Source organism: Gobio gobio (genome assembly GCF_949357685.1).
Source record: "Gobio gobio genome assembly, chromosome: 15".
In the NCBI taxonomy this organism is placed as follows: Eukaryota; Metazoa; Chordata; class Actinopteri; order Cypriniformes; family Gobionidae; genus Gobio; species Gobio gobio.
Window position 1 is genome coordinate 3,240,668 of NC_137108.1, and position 18,369 is coordinate 3,259,036.

An 18,369-nucleotide genomic window follows, 5' to 3' on the forward strand; every position below is an offset into this window, starting at 1 on the left:
ATGGCATTTTAGTCAAAAGACTATGACTAAAACTAAATCAAAATTTTGTCAAAATTAACACTGCTATAAAGCTCTCAGTCTCACACACAGCGCTGTCTAATCCAAATATGGGCATTTCCTTTGTAGAAATAACCAACTGCGAAAGGTTGCCGGGGAATCTACAGCCGAAAACCACATCTGATTGGTCGATGTGAATTTCCGACTACGTGATTGGCTCTCACTTATCAATAATTAATATTCCTGCTGCTGTTTGTGTCAGTAATGTTAATAAAACAACAATACAGCTTTAACAAAGATTAATCTATATTTAATTTCTGCAGTGAACAAATAGTGTTATTTTACATTTAACACTATGCCTAATTATGCCTAATTATTCATTTCTGTACCTGAATTCTAATGTTAGAACGTGTAATTTGAGTATTTGCTCTTATTTTATTTCATTATTAGTTCGGCTAGCAGTGTTTGCTGTAGTATCGAAGTACTTAAAGTGAGCTTGGAAAATCAAAGTTACATCACAATCTTTTTTAACCTAGCATTTTTTAGAGTGTATGCTCAAACAAACATTGACTTCTAAAGCCACTATTTTGTAATGCATATTGCCGATCTATGATTTGTTTTGTCTGCAACAAACAATAATGTCTTTGAATTATTTTAGTCTCAGCAAATATTGATTATATGCTGTTAACTGCAATTCAGCTAATTATTTAATATGCCAATGATGCAATTCATTTGATTAAATATTTAGATTGATTGAAAGCCCTACAAATAAGTAATAAGCTTGCATGACTAACCTGTAACGCTCAGGTCAAAGGAAGATGAAGATAACACAGGGTTTATTAATAAGATTCAAATAACAAGCCAATGTGTGAGACAACAATAACAGACCATGAACTGAAGACAGCGATGAATAACTAAAATGACGAACAGCTGTGATGACTGTGGTTAGTGTCCATGGTGACAGATTGTGGCGGGAAATATGACAAAGGAACACATGGGACATGTTGAAAACAAACTGAACATAACTGTGACATAACCCTTAATTCCATCCGCTCACTTATTACAGAAAGACACGGACCCATTCTAAGATATTTTCAGAGATATATTATAGACGCATGGCCTTAACTTATTCCTGTTACAGGCAGATGCATGCTGGGAGAAATTCTGCTTTACCCATTGCCAGATAATCGCACAAACGACACGTCTTAAAATAAACGTCCCATTCTCACAGACGCCCTGAGGGCTGCATTTATGTGTGTCGCAGAATTGTTTTGGGATTTTGTGGGACTGACAACAGCTTCTGTGGACTTATTTTGGACAAGCATATGAGTTATCAACAGGGATAAACACTGTTATTAAACGTGGATTGAGCTGCAAGGCTATAATTATGAGTTAAGGTCTTGATAGGATATAATCAGTGATTTTCTAGTAGTGATGGGTTTTTTAAGCATTAAACTGGGGTATTGAAGAAGGGTCAGTCAAAGGTAAAAAAAAAAAGAAAAGAATATGAATATGAATGAATAATAACCTTGCACACATAACAATTATGACAGATGGAAATTATGGTGTTTCAACATCCTTCAGAAATATGCCAGAGAAAACATTTGCCCTTCACCCAAATCTAAATGTGTGGTAAAAATATAATATGATCATATTATTGCAAGGTAAAATCCATAAACTTTTAGGCTGTTGTCGTACTTCACCGTTTCCTTTCTGATACTGCTCATGCAGAAAAAAGAGGGAGCGGGTGTTAAAAACTTTGATTTGCTACCAAACCTTAGGGGATTTTACAGATTGGGCTTAGAACAGATGGTAACAACTGTTAGAGATGATTTATTATTTATTTTATTTTTGGCCACACAAACTTTTTGATTAAGATAATTGGACAGCTTCTACAAAGTTTTGCGTTCTGTTTCATTCTATATCAATTAAACCCATGATTCACAGTTTAATTTTATAAAAAAACACCTTCAATTCAATCATAATTTGTTCAAAATATATAAATATCCTTTATATGAGAAGATCTCATGTCAACAAACATTAATATTTTTTTATAATGTATTTATAGGGGAAACTGGGGCTAGTTGTCACACTTTTAACTCCAGAAACTGAAGCTATAAGCACATACAGTGATGAGCCAAAACATTATGATATGCTGCCGGTCCTCCGCATGCTGCGGTACCTGTACCTGAAATTCAGTTCTTTATTCTGTACTTTAGGGAAGTTATTTATAGAAGTGTTATTGACATTATGCCAGCGCTGCCTTGGTCGCTGTCTGCCATTGTCTGTGATGTTTGTTTACTGTAATATTTACCAGTAAATAGAAGGCTAATAGCTACTTAATGAGTTGAATGCATAAAAATGACCATTTTATTTTTTGGAGTGTCTATTTACACTAAGGGCAAATAGTGTGCCTTGTTGGCAAGTGCTATTCGCACTAGCTCTGCCTAACAATGCCTGGTTGGGCCAAACAAGATAAAAAAAATTGCAGGCATGTTCCAACATCTTCAGTGGTGTAGTCAGTAAAGCATAAGGCTTAAGGATCTTGGTTTTGAAGGTGAGAAAATCAACACCATAAATTTGTTACAAAATTGAGGTTGAGTGATATCTCAAAAAATAAGCTTTCAGTAAGATTTTGTTTGGATGCAGTACCAAACGTTTCCACTAGATGAAATTTGTATCCCATTTTTTTACACCAAGTGCAAATTGTGTGCCTTGTTGGCAAGTGCTATTCACACTAGCTTTGCCTAACAATGCCTGGTTGTGCCAAACAAGAAATGCCTGTGTATTTCAATGTCTTCAGTGGTGTAGTCAGTAGAACGTAAGGCTTAAGGATCCGCCTTTTGCAGAGCTCGCTCTTCTCCCTTTTCCCATCACATATCACATCAGAAAGGCATTTATTTTCAATAAAAATTAAGAAACTGTTCTAAAAGTGGAAATAAAGTTCCTAACGAAACGTTTAATAATAATAAAAGCATTTAGTGGGTAAGGTTAGGGGTAGGGAGGGCTTTTATTGTCCCATTAAGGCGGCATCCATTTAATAATCTTAATAAATATAATCATTTACACTCTATATTATTATTGCATCCTGGGTTAGGGTTAGACTGAGGTGCAAATAGTATGTATCTGTCAAAACATCTAATTACTATTTACACATTGCAAAGAACTGCTACTTTTGTATGTGTAAATATAATATATCACTATTTCACTTAGCAATATATGTTATTTTCACTTAGTGTAAATAACATCTATTGGATGCTATTGAAGACATAAAACATTAATTTAATTTATCTTTTAAATATATGAAATTAAACAAACTTTTTTTTGTCAAACAACATGCTGCACAACTGAGCTTTATACTGTTAAAACTAAAACATGGAAGAAACATTGTGATTATTACTTAAAAAAAAGTTTTGATATTAATTTAGTGTTAGTATTATTATTACATTGAGGAGTATCTAAATTCTACTGTACAACAGTAATATATGTGTCAAGTTAAACCAAACTTTTATTTTGATGGGTTGAGGAGCTTTGAGTTTCTGTGTGTTTATGATATGATGGTAGTTTTTTCTCAAAGAAATGCTGATGAAGTTCATTCATTCATGTCCTCATATGAGACGTACGCGTGCTTTAGCGTGTGTGTGTGTGTGGTACGGTTCCCAACCCAACGTTTTTTTCTCAAAGAAATGCTGATGAAGTTCATTCATTCATGTCCTCATATGAGACGTACGCGTGCTTTAGCGTGTGTGTGTGTGTGGTACGGTTCCCAACCCTAGCCGCCATAGATCGAACTTGCTGGTCCAGCACATCCCACAGATGCCAAAATGGATTGAGATCTGGAGAAGGCCAGGGCAACATCTTGAACTTTTCATCATGTTCCTCAAACCATTACTGAGCAAAGTGTGCATTCTCTCGCTGAAAGAGGCCAATGCCACCATTATCATGAGAAGGTGTACCTGGTCTGTAACCGTCTTTAGGCAGCTGTCACCTGTCAAATTGACGTCCACATGAATGACCGAACCCAGGGTTTCCCAGCAGAACTTTGTCCAGAGCGTGACACTCCTTCCACCGGCTTGCCTTCGTCCCACAGTGATCCTGGTTACATTCGTCCATGTGATGTAAAAGAAAACGAGACTCATCGGACCAGGTGGCCTTCTTCTGCTGCTCCGAGGTCCAGTTCGGATGCTCGCGTGCCCATTGTAGGCCCTTTCGGCGGTGGACAGGGGGCAACATGCAGCTGTGTGCTGTGACACATTCCTCCCATAACCATCTTTAAAATTTTGTGCGACTTGTGACACAGTAGACCTTCTGTTGGCCGGGACCAGACGGGATAGGCTTTGTTGCCCACATGGATGCCCAAGTACTCTGACCCAGTCGCCTTGCCACAACAATTTGGCCATTGTCAAAGTCACTCTTCGATCTTCATTCCTGCCCATTTCTCCTGCATTCAACGCATTGATTTTGAAAACTGATTGTCTGCTTACCCTCTAATCAACCCAGACCTTAAAGGAACACTGCCCTTTTTTTGAAAATAGGCTCATTTTCCGTCTCCCCTAGAGTTAAACAGTTGAGTTTTATCGTTTTCGAATCCATTCAGCCAATCTCCGGGTCTGGCGATAGCACTTTTAGCATAGCATAGATCATTAAATCTTATTAGTCCGTTAGCATCTCGCTCAAAAAACTTGTACTAAGACCAAGGGAAAATGAAAAGTTGTGATTTTCTAGGCCGATATGAATGAATATCAATGTTATGGCTAATATCATTGCGCCGCTGCACTCATGGGACGGCTCACAGCTCTTGATTATTACGCAGGAATGAGAGTTTAGTTCCTCGCCATATCAGCCTAGAAAATCACAACTTTTCATTTTCCGCCAGTCTTAGTACACGATGTAACTACAGAAGAGTCAAGTTTTAATTAGGACAAATATTGAAAGTCTTTGGTCATTTTTGAGCAAGATGCTAACGGACTAATCAGATTCAATGATCTATAAGCTATGATTTGCGGAATGGATTCGAAAACGGTAAAACTCAACTGTTTAACTCTAGGGGAGTTGGAAAATGAGCCTATTTTTTAAAAAGTGTCTTATTCCTTCAATATGTGGCCTTATTAGGAGATGACCAACAATATTCGCTTCACCTGTTCGCTTCACCAAAATGTTTTGGCTCATCAGTGGATTTTAGATGGAACTTATGATTTAGATAAAAAAAAGATACTTGCAGTATGTCATGTTTGACAACCTGATATTTTGCCTGAATATATACACAGTTCAGTTTTTGTTTAAATGTTAGCTTCATTATGTAGATAAACTGTGCCTGGAGGTATATATTCTAATTTTTATTTCAAATGTATGACAATTTTGTAAGTAGGTGTTGGAGACCAATATACAAAACTATTGCGAGAATTTGTGTAATTGGACTATTTATGTAACTGACTCCAAATCTTCCTACTTAGTTTCTGAGAGTGCTGAAATATTAATAGAAATAGAAACTTTCCTGGGTGACAACTAGCCCTGGTCTCAAATGTATTATATATTCTGCGGTTGTGGAAAACCTGTGTCTTTTCAAAACGCACAGATCCCAGATCTTGACAGATCCCACTTGAAAGATTTGTTCACATCACTGTAAAGCATCTGTTATGATTAAGGAGTCTGGACAGGGCAGAGAATTGCAATGAAACTGATTCTCAATTTCAATCCAAGGATGAACACGCAGGAGTGTTAGTCCTCTTTTCTCCTGCCAGCTGAATACTTTGCATTTCTGTCCGGTCTGTATTGTGTCATTTTGTTCTGTCATTTCTGTAAAAAAACGGAAAATGATGTCAGGGCTAGAAAGGTGTCACAGTGTGTTTGATGAAACCCAGATCGTGAAGGTCACCTTGAGTGAGTCTGATCAGAAGCACTGCAAGCAATAAATAGAGCAATCCTGAAATAACTGTATAACTACTGATGCTGACACAATGCATCATTAAAACATCTTTATCTGTATCCATTACGAAAAACGCCACAGGTCAAGGTATCTGATTCTTCAAGGACTAATCCGCTGAATTCCCTCCTCAATAGCCCATCAACATTAAGCAGAAGCCATTCTCAGTACAGAATGAAACTTGTGGTGTGACATATGTACTTCTTTTGTGTTGTCTACATTGCTGGTTTCCCTCGTTCCTCTTTTAGCCCCAGTCAGGTACGTTTCCCAAAGCCAAATAAGGTTGCAAGTTCCACTTAACAATTGGTAACGACAGAACTTGCGACCATATTTGGCTTTGGGAAACGCACCCTTGATTGGTAGATGTAGTAGGTCATGGGTCCCAACCTTCAGAAAACGTGCATGGATAAATACCAAGAAGCCAAAACTGAACAGTTAGATGATAGGTGTGCCATGCTCAACATTATTGCTCGTTCTTGTCTGAATATAAAAAGGCAAAGACGGTTTGTCTCATGGCTCTTTGGGAAGGTCTTGAATGTTGCAAGGCTGGTGTCTCCAAAGAGTAATTCAATATATACAAATCCCTTTGTTGGCTTTGGAGCTTGACTTAGATGTCAATTTTGAAGAATAATCCCAGTTGCTCCCACTTTAAGACAACACTGGCTTGAGTCTGATTAAACAGTTCCACTAAACCATCTGTTTGTAGATGAGAAACTGAAGTACAGCAACCTGCACAAGCTGAGATACTGACATGGTTCCATAAAAACAGTAATTCAGTGTTGTAATGGGAACGCATCCGCAGATTAGGTGGTATAATTTGCAATTTAAAAGATATATTCTGGACGGTTTTGGCAGCAGCCCCGTCAGATGCCTTTCCAATTCTCTTGAAAGGCATATCAATCATACACTAGGTAGTGATCTCTGCAGTGAGGTATTGCACTTAACATCATTGCAGATGTTGCAGAATCTGGTCCAGGCCCAACAGCAAGGATACAGACAGACGGATCTTGTGCAAGTTTATGCACTTCCGGAGCCTTCTGCAATTGGGATTATTACAGCCAGGATTTAGCAAAGATTTATATGGATAATCTCTAAAAAGTTAAATGTTACGTCTGACCCAGGATCTGAGTAACACAAAAACTACCCAAACACTGGGTTGTTACATCTGACCCAGGATCTGTGTAACACAAAAACTACCCAAGCACTGGGTTGTTATGTCTGACCTAGGATCTGTGTAACACAAAAACTACCCAAACACTGGGTTGTTACATTTGACCCAGGATCTGGGTCAAACAAAAACTACCCAAACACTGGGTTGTTACATCTGACCCAGGATCTGAGTAACTCAAAAACTACCCAAACACTGGGTTGTTACGTCTGACCCAGGATCTGCACAACACAAAAAACTACCCAAACACTGAAAAATATAACCCCCCAAAAAATCTCAACCCAGGATTTGGGTAGAAAAAAATAACCAAGATGTTTTAGAGTGTAGAGAGGATGGGAATGGCTCATGTGTGTAGTAACTGATGGGGAGGATGACAACTGGTTTGGCCAATGTGACCTGGATCTGCCTTCCCATCAAGCCTTATATTGTGGATACAGGATGTTTATGGGATGTCTGGGTCATAGAAGGTGCTCTATGTACATCACATCTCCAGCCCACATGTTTTATTCGTAAACATCCCAGGGTAGAATTGGCTTATCACTGTGGCTCAGCAGAACAGGACAGCGCTTCAGTTTGGAGAGCCCCTCAGGACCAATGACTCTAGGGTTGTGGCTGTGCTTTCTCTCATTCCTGCTCTCTAGCCAACATTTGAGTACCTTATGCCAGCTCTCCTGCATGAGCCAATCCCAGCATCATCTTGGGGTCTTTCATGCACGGCTTTCTTCATTGCGAGGGAATGCAGGAGGCAGGGCAAAATAATGACCAATACAGATATTCAGGGACCATCGGATTAAAATAAGGTCTAGGTTTTCAGGAAATAACAAGGGAATGCATAATTCATTGATGTTTCCCAACAAATCATGACTTAGAATGCAGAAAAAAAAGTTAAATTCATAATGACATTTAATACACTCTCAGATACAAAGGTTGGGCGGTACCCTCTCAAAAGCTACATCTGTGTACATTGTTTACCCATAAAGAGTGCAGATTAGTACCTTTTGAAAGGCTACCGCCCCGGTGACAGCTTTTTTTTTCTGTGGGTTTAGGATCATAAATCGTTACGTTGTACATTTCTATGCCACTTGGGGTGCAAAAATAATTACAGCTTGAAACTGGTTTGAGGCAGTCCATCCCCCCACACACACACACACACACCATTTGGTGAGTCAATGTTGCTATCTCAGGCAATTCAGACAAACAAATTGCCATTTCTTTTGGTGCTCACTGCAATTTGAACATGAACTATGTAAAAACATTACATTTTGTGGTATGAATAATGTCAAAGACATCTAATTTTACCCAAAGAGCCAGCTGTCAGCGGTGTTGTACTCGATTAGGTGTGTGTGTAGTGAACAGAATGAGAAATCTCAACTCATCTGAAGCAGCTTCTCATGTGATATTTTGTATTTTGCACAGGAGGAGCCATACGTCATGCTTAAGAAGTCAGACAAGGCTCTCGTGGGCAATGACCGCTTTGAGGGCTTCTGTATTGACCTGCTTAAGGAGTTGGCCAGCATTCTGGGATTCTCCTACGAGATCCACCTGGTGCAGGATGGAAAGTATGGATTTCAAGATGATAAAGGCCTGTGGAATGGGATGATAAAGGAACTCATGGAACACGTAAGTTTTGTTATGTGCTGTTTCTGCTGATTCAGATCTACCTGCATCACTAATCTCGCCTTTCACTTTAATAAAGCTCGTTTCCTGATGTCTAAACAAAATGCCAAGATGACACAATAATGCAATTACCTAAACGTGTTGCTCGCTCCAATACTGCTTCCGCTCACAAAACGCGTACCGCAAAGGTGACAGAACACACCTGGATCACATTGACACAACGCGAAGACACAACGGCAAGTGCTGCCGCAGCGAATACACGTTTAGACGCCTCTACCGAGTCAGCAGAACAAGACAATGCTGAAAGCTGATTCCCCTCAATGTACCCCAAGCCCTTTCTCTCCAGTCTCAGCCCTGTCACAGGAACGGGCGCTGCTGTGCTGGCTTCTCATCCCATCGCCCTCTCGCTGTCCTCACCCTCTGAGGTCACCAGAAGCCCGGAGCTGGAGAGCTGTAATAGCTTAAGTGGCATTTAGTGGAGGAAGTCATATGGTGGGAGTCAATGGCAAGGTGCTGGAAGGGTTGTGAGAGGTGACTTACTGCAGCGGCACTTAATCTTCCTTGTGCTTTGGCCAGATCCGGCCCGATTGCAGTCACCTTGAGGGGAACAAAGGGATTATGGCTGGAAGAGTCAAAAATGGAGATAGGTGTGTGCAGTGTTGGGGCTAACGCATTACAAGTAACTTGAGTTCATAGGCATAATTTGCGTGTGGGACAGGTGGGACATGTCCCTACCACTTTTTGCCAAGTTCGATATTGTCCCTACCACCTTTAAACATCTTGTGGAACGAATGTACCTAATACAAACAAAACATCTCTAATTATCTAGCAGTGCATTTATTTCATTCATTTGTTAAATAAGAGGCGATCTGGCGCTGGAATGTGTTATTTTTTTTAATTTAGTTGCCGCTGTTATCAGTGGCGGAGGGCAACAGTGTTCTCACTTCACACAGACGAACGCTTCAATCGATCGCACAATAGAGACAGACAGATTTAGGCCACGCCCACACGGGGGGGGGGCATCCAACGCGCTCCATTGACTTTGCATTGCGTGAGGCTGCCTCATTGTCATTTCAGACTTATAACAAAAAACAGAACGTCTAAAAGCTGATATGTGACAAGGTGTACAGCAAACAAGCTAAAAAACACAGAAATACGTTTTTATAAGCTGTCGACCCAAAAAAAACGAGCGTTTAAGAAGATAATAGTGGATACAGGCAATACGAAGTGAAGCTTCAGCAGGAAGAATGGGTACATTTTGGGATCCTGACACTCAGTATGCCTCAATATGTCTATGTGTGCAGTAAATATGTTGTCACTGTTAAGTCAAATATCCAAATGTCCGTTTTATATATTATATTTCCTGTCGCTGATTACGTTCTCCTCTAGTCGCCGTAGTTCTCAGTGTGATATGACCCGTCGCGCTCTGTCTCAATGGCCTGAATCCACTTTTTTGTCCTTAAACGCTTGTTTTTTGGGTCAACAGCTTATAAAAAGTTCTGGGTTTTTGGTTGTGGGTTTTGTTTAGCTTGTTTGCTGTACACTTTGTCGAATATCAGCTTTTATATATTGTTCAGTTTTTTGTTATAAGTCCGAAATGACAAGGAGGCAGCCTCACGCAATGCAAAGTCAATGGAGACGGTTTGATTGTTTTCCCCCCCGGTGGGCATCGTCTTCAGATTATGACGCGTGCCGCTCTGTCTCAATGCCGTTGCGGAGACTCTCTATTTGTTTCGGTGAAATCACAAAACAAAATGCACACAAACGTGTCCATGTTCTTGACATAAAATCTCTGATGAACATCTTTGGTTTACGAGGGTGGATTAGAATCCAGAACCTCTCTGACAAGCTTAACCCTCTGGTCCTCTTCGGTTAAAAATGACCGAAAACTATTACGTTTTGAAATGTTAATTTTTTTTGCCTTATCGGAATGGGATGACACTGTGTTTGACACTTTTGTTGCATTAGCTATGTGAACACACACAAAAATCAAGGAGATGATTCGGATATGTTAAAGGGTCGTAAAAAAAATAGTCACACTTGTCTCTTTCGCGGTCAAAAATGACCGACATAGGAAATGAATGGGAAATACGCAAAAATACGAAAACTCAGAGAAACGTTTGGTGGTACAAAGTACAAATCAGCCACTGTGCAGAAAAAAAGTGCACAGCAATGAAGGGGTGACACTCTAAAATGTCAAGAGTGCAAATTAGACACCCACACTCCCACACACACACACCCACGCACACAAACACACACACACACACACACACATAGAAATGAACAGGTAAGACTGCAACAACAAATTTTGAGAATTTGCTAAATAAAATCAACATATGAAAAAACAAAACAAACGCGCACACACACACACACACACACACACACACACACACACACACACACACACACACACACACACACACACACACACACACACACACACACACACACACACACACACACACACACACACACACACAGAGAGAGAGAGAGAGAGAGAGAGAGAGAGAGAGAGAGAGAGAGAGAGAGAGAGAGAGAGAGAGAGAGAGAGAGAGAGAGAAATGAACAGGCAAGACTGCATTTATTGAAAAAAAAAAGCTATAGCCTACAGATGGTTACACAACATTACACATGTTTTTATTTATTTAACGGCTCCAGAAGGCGCTATTCTCACTTCAAAAAATGTATTTTAAAGGCCTGCACTCTATTGTAATGTGAAATGTTAAAAATTAAAAAAATTAAAAATGAAATATTAATTCTAATGGAAAAAATTGCTCATTAAAATGGTATAATTATTGCATAGTACCATAGAATCCCTTCAAAATTCAAAATAATCATCAAAAAAATTATTGAACAAAAATATATTACATTGGTTTTCCTGAAGAAAAAAAAAGTGACATTTTAAGGCTTCAGTCACTTTTGACCGCGAAGGAGACAAGTGTGACCCCAAAACGAAGACCAGAGGGTTAAAAAAGTTCTACCACCAGACAATTAAACACAAGTGTTCTATGCGAATCTATGTATTTATTCACTGACATGAAGAATCTCGGGACTTTCAATATAATGTATTATTAGTAGATGTAACATTAAACATGACTTCCATGTCGATAAATTAAACTCAATGTAGGCTACTATTGAAATTGATTTCTGGACATTGCAATGTTATTTTTTCCGTTATTTTTTCCGCAATGCATTACTTTTCAAAGTGACTTTCCCCAACTCTGTGTGTGTGTGTGTGTGTGTATTGCTGGAGGTGAAAAAGTATAAGATCTGTACATAGCTGTCTTATGAACTTCATATGATAACACATTAAAAAAGTATCATTACTGTTCAAAGTTTGAGATTGTGAGGCAAATTCAGACTTAAACCCCTGCAAAGGAAGTCAATACACGCGCACAATCCTGCAGTGTGACTTCTCCTACGACGACTGTCAAATTATCTTCGTTTTTCAAGACAAACTATGACCAAAATGAGCGCAATGGGGTGTAATGGGGAAATGAGAGATGGTGGTCCAGTGGGTTAAACCATGGAAAGCAGATAAGCAGAAGGTTGCTGGTTCGATCCCAGCGGTCACCACCAGTGTGTCCTTGAGCAAGGCACTTTACTCCATGTTGTTCCAGGGGGATTGTCCCTGTAATAAGGGTTTGGATAAAAGCGTCTGCAAATGCATAAATGTAAATGTAATGCCGCTCACTGTCAACGAACGCTTTACTGATTGATGATATAAAACTCCGGACGAGTTTTCTTGCGTGCGTCCGTTTTTAGCGCGCCTTGACACTGAGATCGCACAGTGTGCACCCGGCTTAAGCCTTGTCTTTGAAACTGGGGTTAAACATCTTAACGACTCCAAACTATTGAATGTTAGTTCGTCATTAACCTTACAGTCAATCTTTTTGAAATATCAAAATGAAATTGTGTGTCAAATGATCTATGATTTTGTATACACCACACCTCAGGGATTTGAGGGACAGTGTCATATGCATGAGGTAATTATTCAGTCCAAACAGGGTTGTAGACGAGGCTGTGCTTTCACTGTAGCCTCGGACCCTTTACTCCCTCACAGCAATAATGTCTGTTCTCCCCCACATAATTTGAGAGGAGAGCTGCCGACGCACTGACCCGGTCAGACAGAGTAGCCTAATGAGTGTAGAGCGGAGCAATGAGACAATATGGACATCCGGTATTTTTCATCATCAAAAAAACAAAACATGCACAGCATTGCAATGAGAAATAAAAAACATGTTGCAATACTGAATCCTCACATTTCAGGCAACCCCAGAGTTCAGCAGAGTCAGCTAAACTAAACACTAGGCGATGGATATGGTAATCGTGGTTGGGGCTATTGTTTGACAGAGCAAAAAGGAAAGGAGATGGCCATTTGACTTGAAGAAAGCACAGTTTTTCCTAAATTGCTAAGACCCATTTCCCAAAACAATGGAAAGATTTCTTGAAACTAAAAACAAATCAGATCAAATTGGTTACAAATTAACCTCACTGGTTCTCGCCGAAGCTCAAACGTGCTGCGTAACACGAGAAAGAACCTCATTGGTTCATTACATTTGGACTCAATTCATATGGATCAGTTTTATGACCTCCTTATGAACTTTTTTAAGTTGTTGTTGTCAGTGGAAGGTCAGAAATCTGCATTATGAGTGGATTGTGCAAATCCATCCACATTTCCCACATCACTGAAATCATAGGTCCAGTAGCGTGAGTCTCATCACAGAGAAATATTCTCTTTGCTTTCACGTTTCTGTATCTTCTCTCTAATTTGAGGCTGTTTTGCAAGCCAATGGACTCGTCTGTTGTATTTTTATACATTGTGAGGTTCTGACTAGTGTGTGAACAATTTTGCATACTAGTGTTGACAGTGATGACCGTGGTAACTGTGTTGTGGTGATAACGGGGTGTGATGACATCGGGATGGTTCTCGAATGCTCGTGTTACATTCAACATGAGCACATGCTACGGTTTTGAAAGAATATTTAATAGATGTGCAGCTTGAGTGAAACAAAGAATAGTGTTTATAATATATAATAATATAGTTTATATAGAGTTTTTGTTTTATAAAAATGACATGGTTTATGAAAACTACCGAGTAAATAAATCGGGAACGCTTTACAATAAGGCTTGGTTTTTTAACATTAGTTAACTACATTAGATAACAAGAATTACAAATACTTCTAAAGCATTTATTAAAAAATCTGGTTCATGTTATGAAACAAATGTAATTACAACAAACGTATTGCTTATCGTTAATTAATATGAATTAATGCATCAACAAACCGTAGCTAATGGGACCTTATTTTGAGGTTTTACCAATGAATCTGTAGTGGAATGAGTCACCTTTTCTTTTCTTTTTTTTAAAAAAATGGATTAATAATTGTAATAATTATTTGCTTTTTCATGATGTATTTAGCAAAGTGTAACCAGTCTTCCAGAATAATCAAACACAATCTAGCTCAATATTTTGTGAAATATAGGGATAGTCTGATTTCAGAAGAGACAAACAAGACTGTTCTGAGGGGCCGTTTACATGACACTGTTTTCAACTAAACAACTTTTAATGTGTTTTGGCCGTTCATTTAGGGTGCATTTGGATCACCCTGATCCAGTTTCACACTTTTTCAGATGACCAAATTACTAGTTAATTACTAGTTTACTAGGTTACTAGTGCCCTGAAGGGGATGGGGGTTATTTTAATGCTTTCGCATTCTCTCAGAAAAACGTTTGATGGTTCAAATGTAGTTTACAAACAGTGATTAAGGCCACATCCACACGAAGTCAGAGCTTTCCCTATCCAATATGTTTTTCCCTCGTCTCGAGGAATATCTGCGTACACACGAGAGCACTGAAACCGACTCAAAACGATGTAGTACACATGCCAGACCAGTGTGTGATGCTGTAATTCTGCCACAGAAATACACTAAAAACAGAGAAGAAGAGTTGTGGCTAGAAGGGCTACAGCAACCATAGATATACATAATAAAGGCTAGATGTCTTACGGCGGAGTCTCAAACGTCATCACCGGCGGCCATCTTGTCACAGGCAAGATTTCTGGTGGGTTCCTGATGTAAGGCGAGTGATCTGAACACAAATACTCTTATCTCACCGAAATCTTGACGGATTTACGAATGGTTTGTTTTTTTACATACGTTATTAAGGTGATTATAATTCTGGATGCTTGAACAAATTATGAATAATTATTCATTAGTATGGAGTGTCATAACTACATCTCTGATGTTTATAACGAACCAAACTGTTTGAAAATCGGTAGAAAATGTAGCAAGTTATGGTTATTTAAAAAGTACATGCACCATTAAAACACAATGTTACGAGTGAGTGAGCTGACTGTGACAAGATGGCCGCCAGGTGCTGACTTCAACCTCCATTGGCCAGCAGCGTGGACGAGACATCTAGCCTTTATTATGTATATCTATGACAGCAATGGTCGGAGGCAAAATCTCACCATAAAATAACAATAAATAAATATGCTACTTACCAGATTGTGTTTTATTAACACCTACCCTAACCCTAAACCTACCCTAACAATAATGCAAATACAGTAATTAAATGATGCAATATTGATGGGTGTGGTGTGATGACATCACCGTTTCACAAAATATACGGATTGGCTCTGCACACTTCTCAGATTTATCCACTCTGGGACCCAGTTTCAAAATATACTGGTTTCAGGATCCATCTAGACAAAACACTGATGCGATACAGCATTTTTACGTATACAGCTAAACTGTATACGTAAAAGCTGACTGTGACAAGATGGCCGCCAAGTGCGGACGTCGACCTCCATTGGCCAGCAGCGCGGACGAGACATCTAGCCTTTATTATGTATATCTATGACAGCAATGGTCGGAGGCAAAATCTCACCATAAAATAACATTAAATAAATGTGCTACTTACCAGATTGTGTTTTATTAACACCTACCCCAACCCTAAACCTACCCTTACAATAATGCAAATACAGTAATTAAATGATGCAATATTGATGGGTGTGGTGTGCTCTGTGTCGACGGGACCTAAAAAACGATATTTTTGTTTGATATTTAAAGCTGTTCAGGGATTATTTAAAGGGTTAGTTCACCCAAAAATGAATTAATTAATTACTCACCCTCATGTCGTTCGACACCCGTAAGACCTCCGTTCATATTCGGAACACAAATGAAGATATTTTTGTTGAAAGCTGATGGCTGAGAAAGGCTTCAGATAGGCCTCCATTGGCATTCAGTACATTCACAGTTCCAAGATCCACAAAAGGCACTTAAAACGTCGTTACAAAGTCCATCTCACCACAGTGACTCTACAATAATTTTACGATGCAACGACAATAGTTTTTGTGCGCAAAAAAAATTCTAAATAAGACCTTTATCCAACTTGTTCTTGTCTTCCGTGTGTGCCTCCACGCCGCATGTGCGAGAATATGAATCCGGCGTTCGGACACATGACCCAGAAGCGATTTGTTTACAAGCAGAGGAAGACACGCGTATCTAAGCTGTTGAATTCTACATTGATCGTGCTTTAGGTCTTGGCGTAGTTCTCAAAATGGGGTTAGAGTGTGCATTTCATGGATTCCCGAACCCCGGCGCTACGTCATATTCTCACGCATGCGTCGTGGAGACACACACGGAAGACAATAACAAGTTGGATAAAGGTGTTATTTTGATTTTTTTTTGCGCACAAAAACTATTGTCGTCGCATCGTAAAATTATTGTAGAGCCACTGTGGTGAGATGGACTTTGTAACAACGTTTTAAGTGCCTTTTATGGATCTTGGAAGTGTGAATGTACTGAATGCCAACGGCCTATCTGAAGCCTATCTGAAGGCCTATCTGAAGCCTTTTTCAGCCATCAGCTTTCAACTAAAATATCTTCATTTGTGTTCTGAAGATGAACGGAGGTCTTTTACGGGTGTCGAACGACATGAGGGTGAGTAATTAATGACAGAATTTTCATTTTTGGGTGAACTAACCCTTTAATGGCACCAAAATCTCTTTTTTACTTTACTGTAGGTCCCCATGTCTACTTCTAATATACTTTAACAATTAAACTAATCAAGATCAAAATAAAAATATATATGTGTGTTACATGATGCAAATGTTGTATTTTTGACCAGTTTTATTACATTTTTGTTCCTTAAATCCACCCTTCTGCTGGGATCAGTATAAAAAAACAACACAAACTGATTATTTGATCCAGAACCAAATCAAAGATCTGATTTCAGAATCTCTGTTTCAACCCATTTTCAAGTTTTAATCCGATAGCCGAAATCTGGATTACTTTTGGACATCTGGGCCCCGGTGTAAACGGTTTGCTATCCCACAATCAGAGGTAGCACCAGATACGCCAAATCTGTTTTCGCACCGGGGCTGTTAGATCTTCATTTACGGATGGCAGGGTATACACTAAAAAGGTGGAAACAAATGGGCTTGGCGGTCGCTTATGAACGTGTCAAAATGTATAAACAAGCTCACTTGTAATATTTATCACAACCAAACTCCAACTCCTGTGATCTCGTGGTGTTTTTAATCATTGCTTCTCTAAAAATATCCGTCTCGAGAATTCGACCGGTTTTAGTTTCTTGGTGAATGTTTTAAGCCTCGGGCTCAATGGACGGATTTGGGTGTGTAGTATACTTGAGCCTTATCAGATGGCCTGCACAGTATCGAAGGTGCGGTGTGTATTTTTAGGAGCTCTCATTTTGCGGCTGAGTGCCCTTCTTGCTGCTGTCTATATAGATAAGCTGATCTGGAATCAGCAGACCTGAAAAGCAAACTAAGAAACAAGCTCTGGGACCTGACCTCGGCCTGCCACACGAGGCTGAGCTAGATAGAGTGTTTTCATGTGAGTAAACTCAAAGCCTTATCTCTGAAGAAGGATTTATGGACTTGGTGATTTCTCAACCGATTCTCACCAAATGTTGCAGCTTGAGCCTTTCATGAAAACAATTTAAGACCCGAGCGCAGAAGGACATTTTTTTAATGGAATGAGATTTCCGAAGTAATTTCCATGAACTTAGAATGGCTTTTCCGATCGCCTACGTCAAAACAAGCGCGTTATGAAACATGGACTGTTTTCAGTTACAGAGAAGAACTCGGTTGCTCGAGAGCCTAGTTGTGAGAGCACGGGGAACATGAGAGGCTGTTATTAATGGCTCCTGTCAAAGTTATTTATCAGCTCAATTTATTTTCATCAGTATTTTTATTAGCTCTTACAGAATTTTCATTACTTCGATATTGTTCTTTACACGATGAGTGTGTGTTATTGCTGCCCGTGACATGCGCGTGTAGGGTCATCCATCGAGGGCTCGTAGATTTAAAGAAGACAAAAAGCAACAACGGATTAGTACGGGGTTGTTTTCGGCTGATAAAGTGCCATTAAATCATACGGTGATACATTTTAACTGTCACCCTGCGTGTTCACATAAATCATGGTTTCATAACTGAATTACCAAACGCCTTTGCCCTAGTACATCTATTTAACGGCATGGTGCTCTTGTAGGTTTATCAAAATAAGTCAGACGTCTTCATTCGTCTTTGTAGGTCAACAAGCACCGTATAATGAAGGATAAACAGACATGCGGGAGAAATAAAGACAAAAATCCCAACTTTGGAAAAAGCCTGGGAGAGGCGGCCCACTGCCAAAAACCA

General features: G+C 39.4%; 1 protein-coding gene across 1 annotated transcript in view; it reads left to right on the plus strand.

The window, feature by feature from the left end:
• Positions 1-18,369, plus strand: part of grik3 (glutamate ionotropic receptor kainate type subunit 3) — a 219,594-nt gene that overhangs the window by 146,315 nt on the left and 54,910 nt on the right. Inside the window, exon 10 of the mRNA XM_079837898.1 lies at positions 8,505-8,708. Coding sequence (XP_079694024.1) covers positions 8,505-8,708 — 204 coding nt within the window. The remainder of the gene's footprint in view (positions 1-8,504; positions 8,709-18,369) is intronic.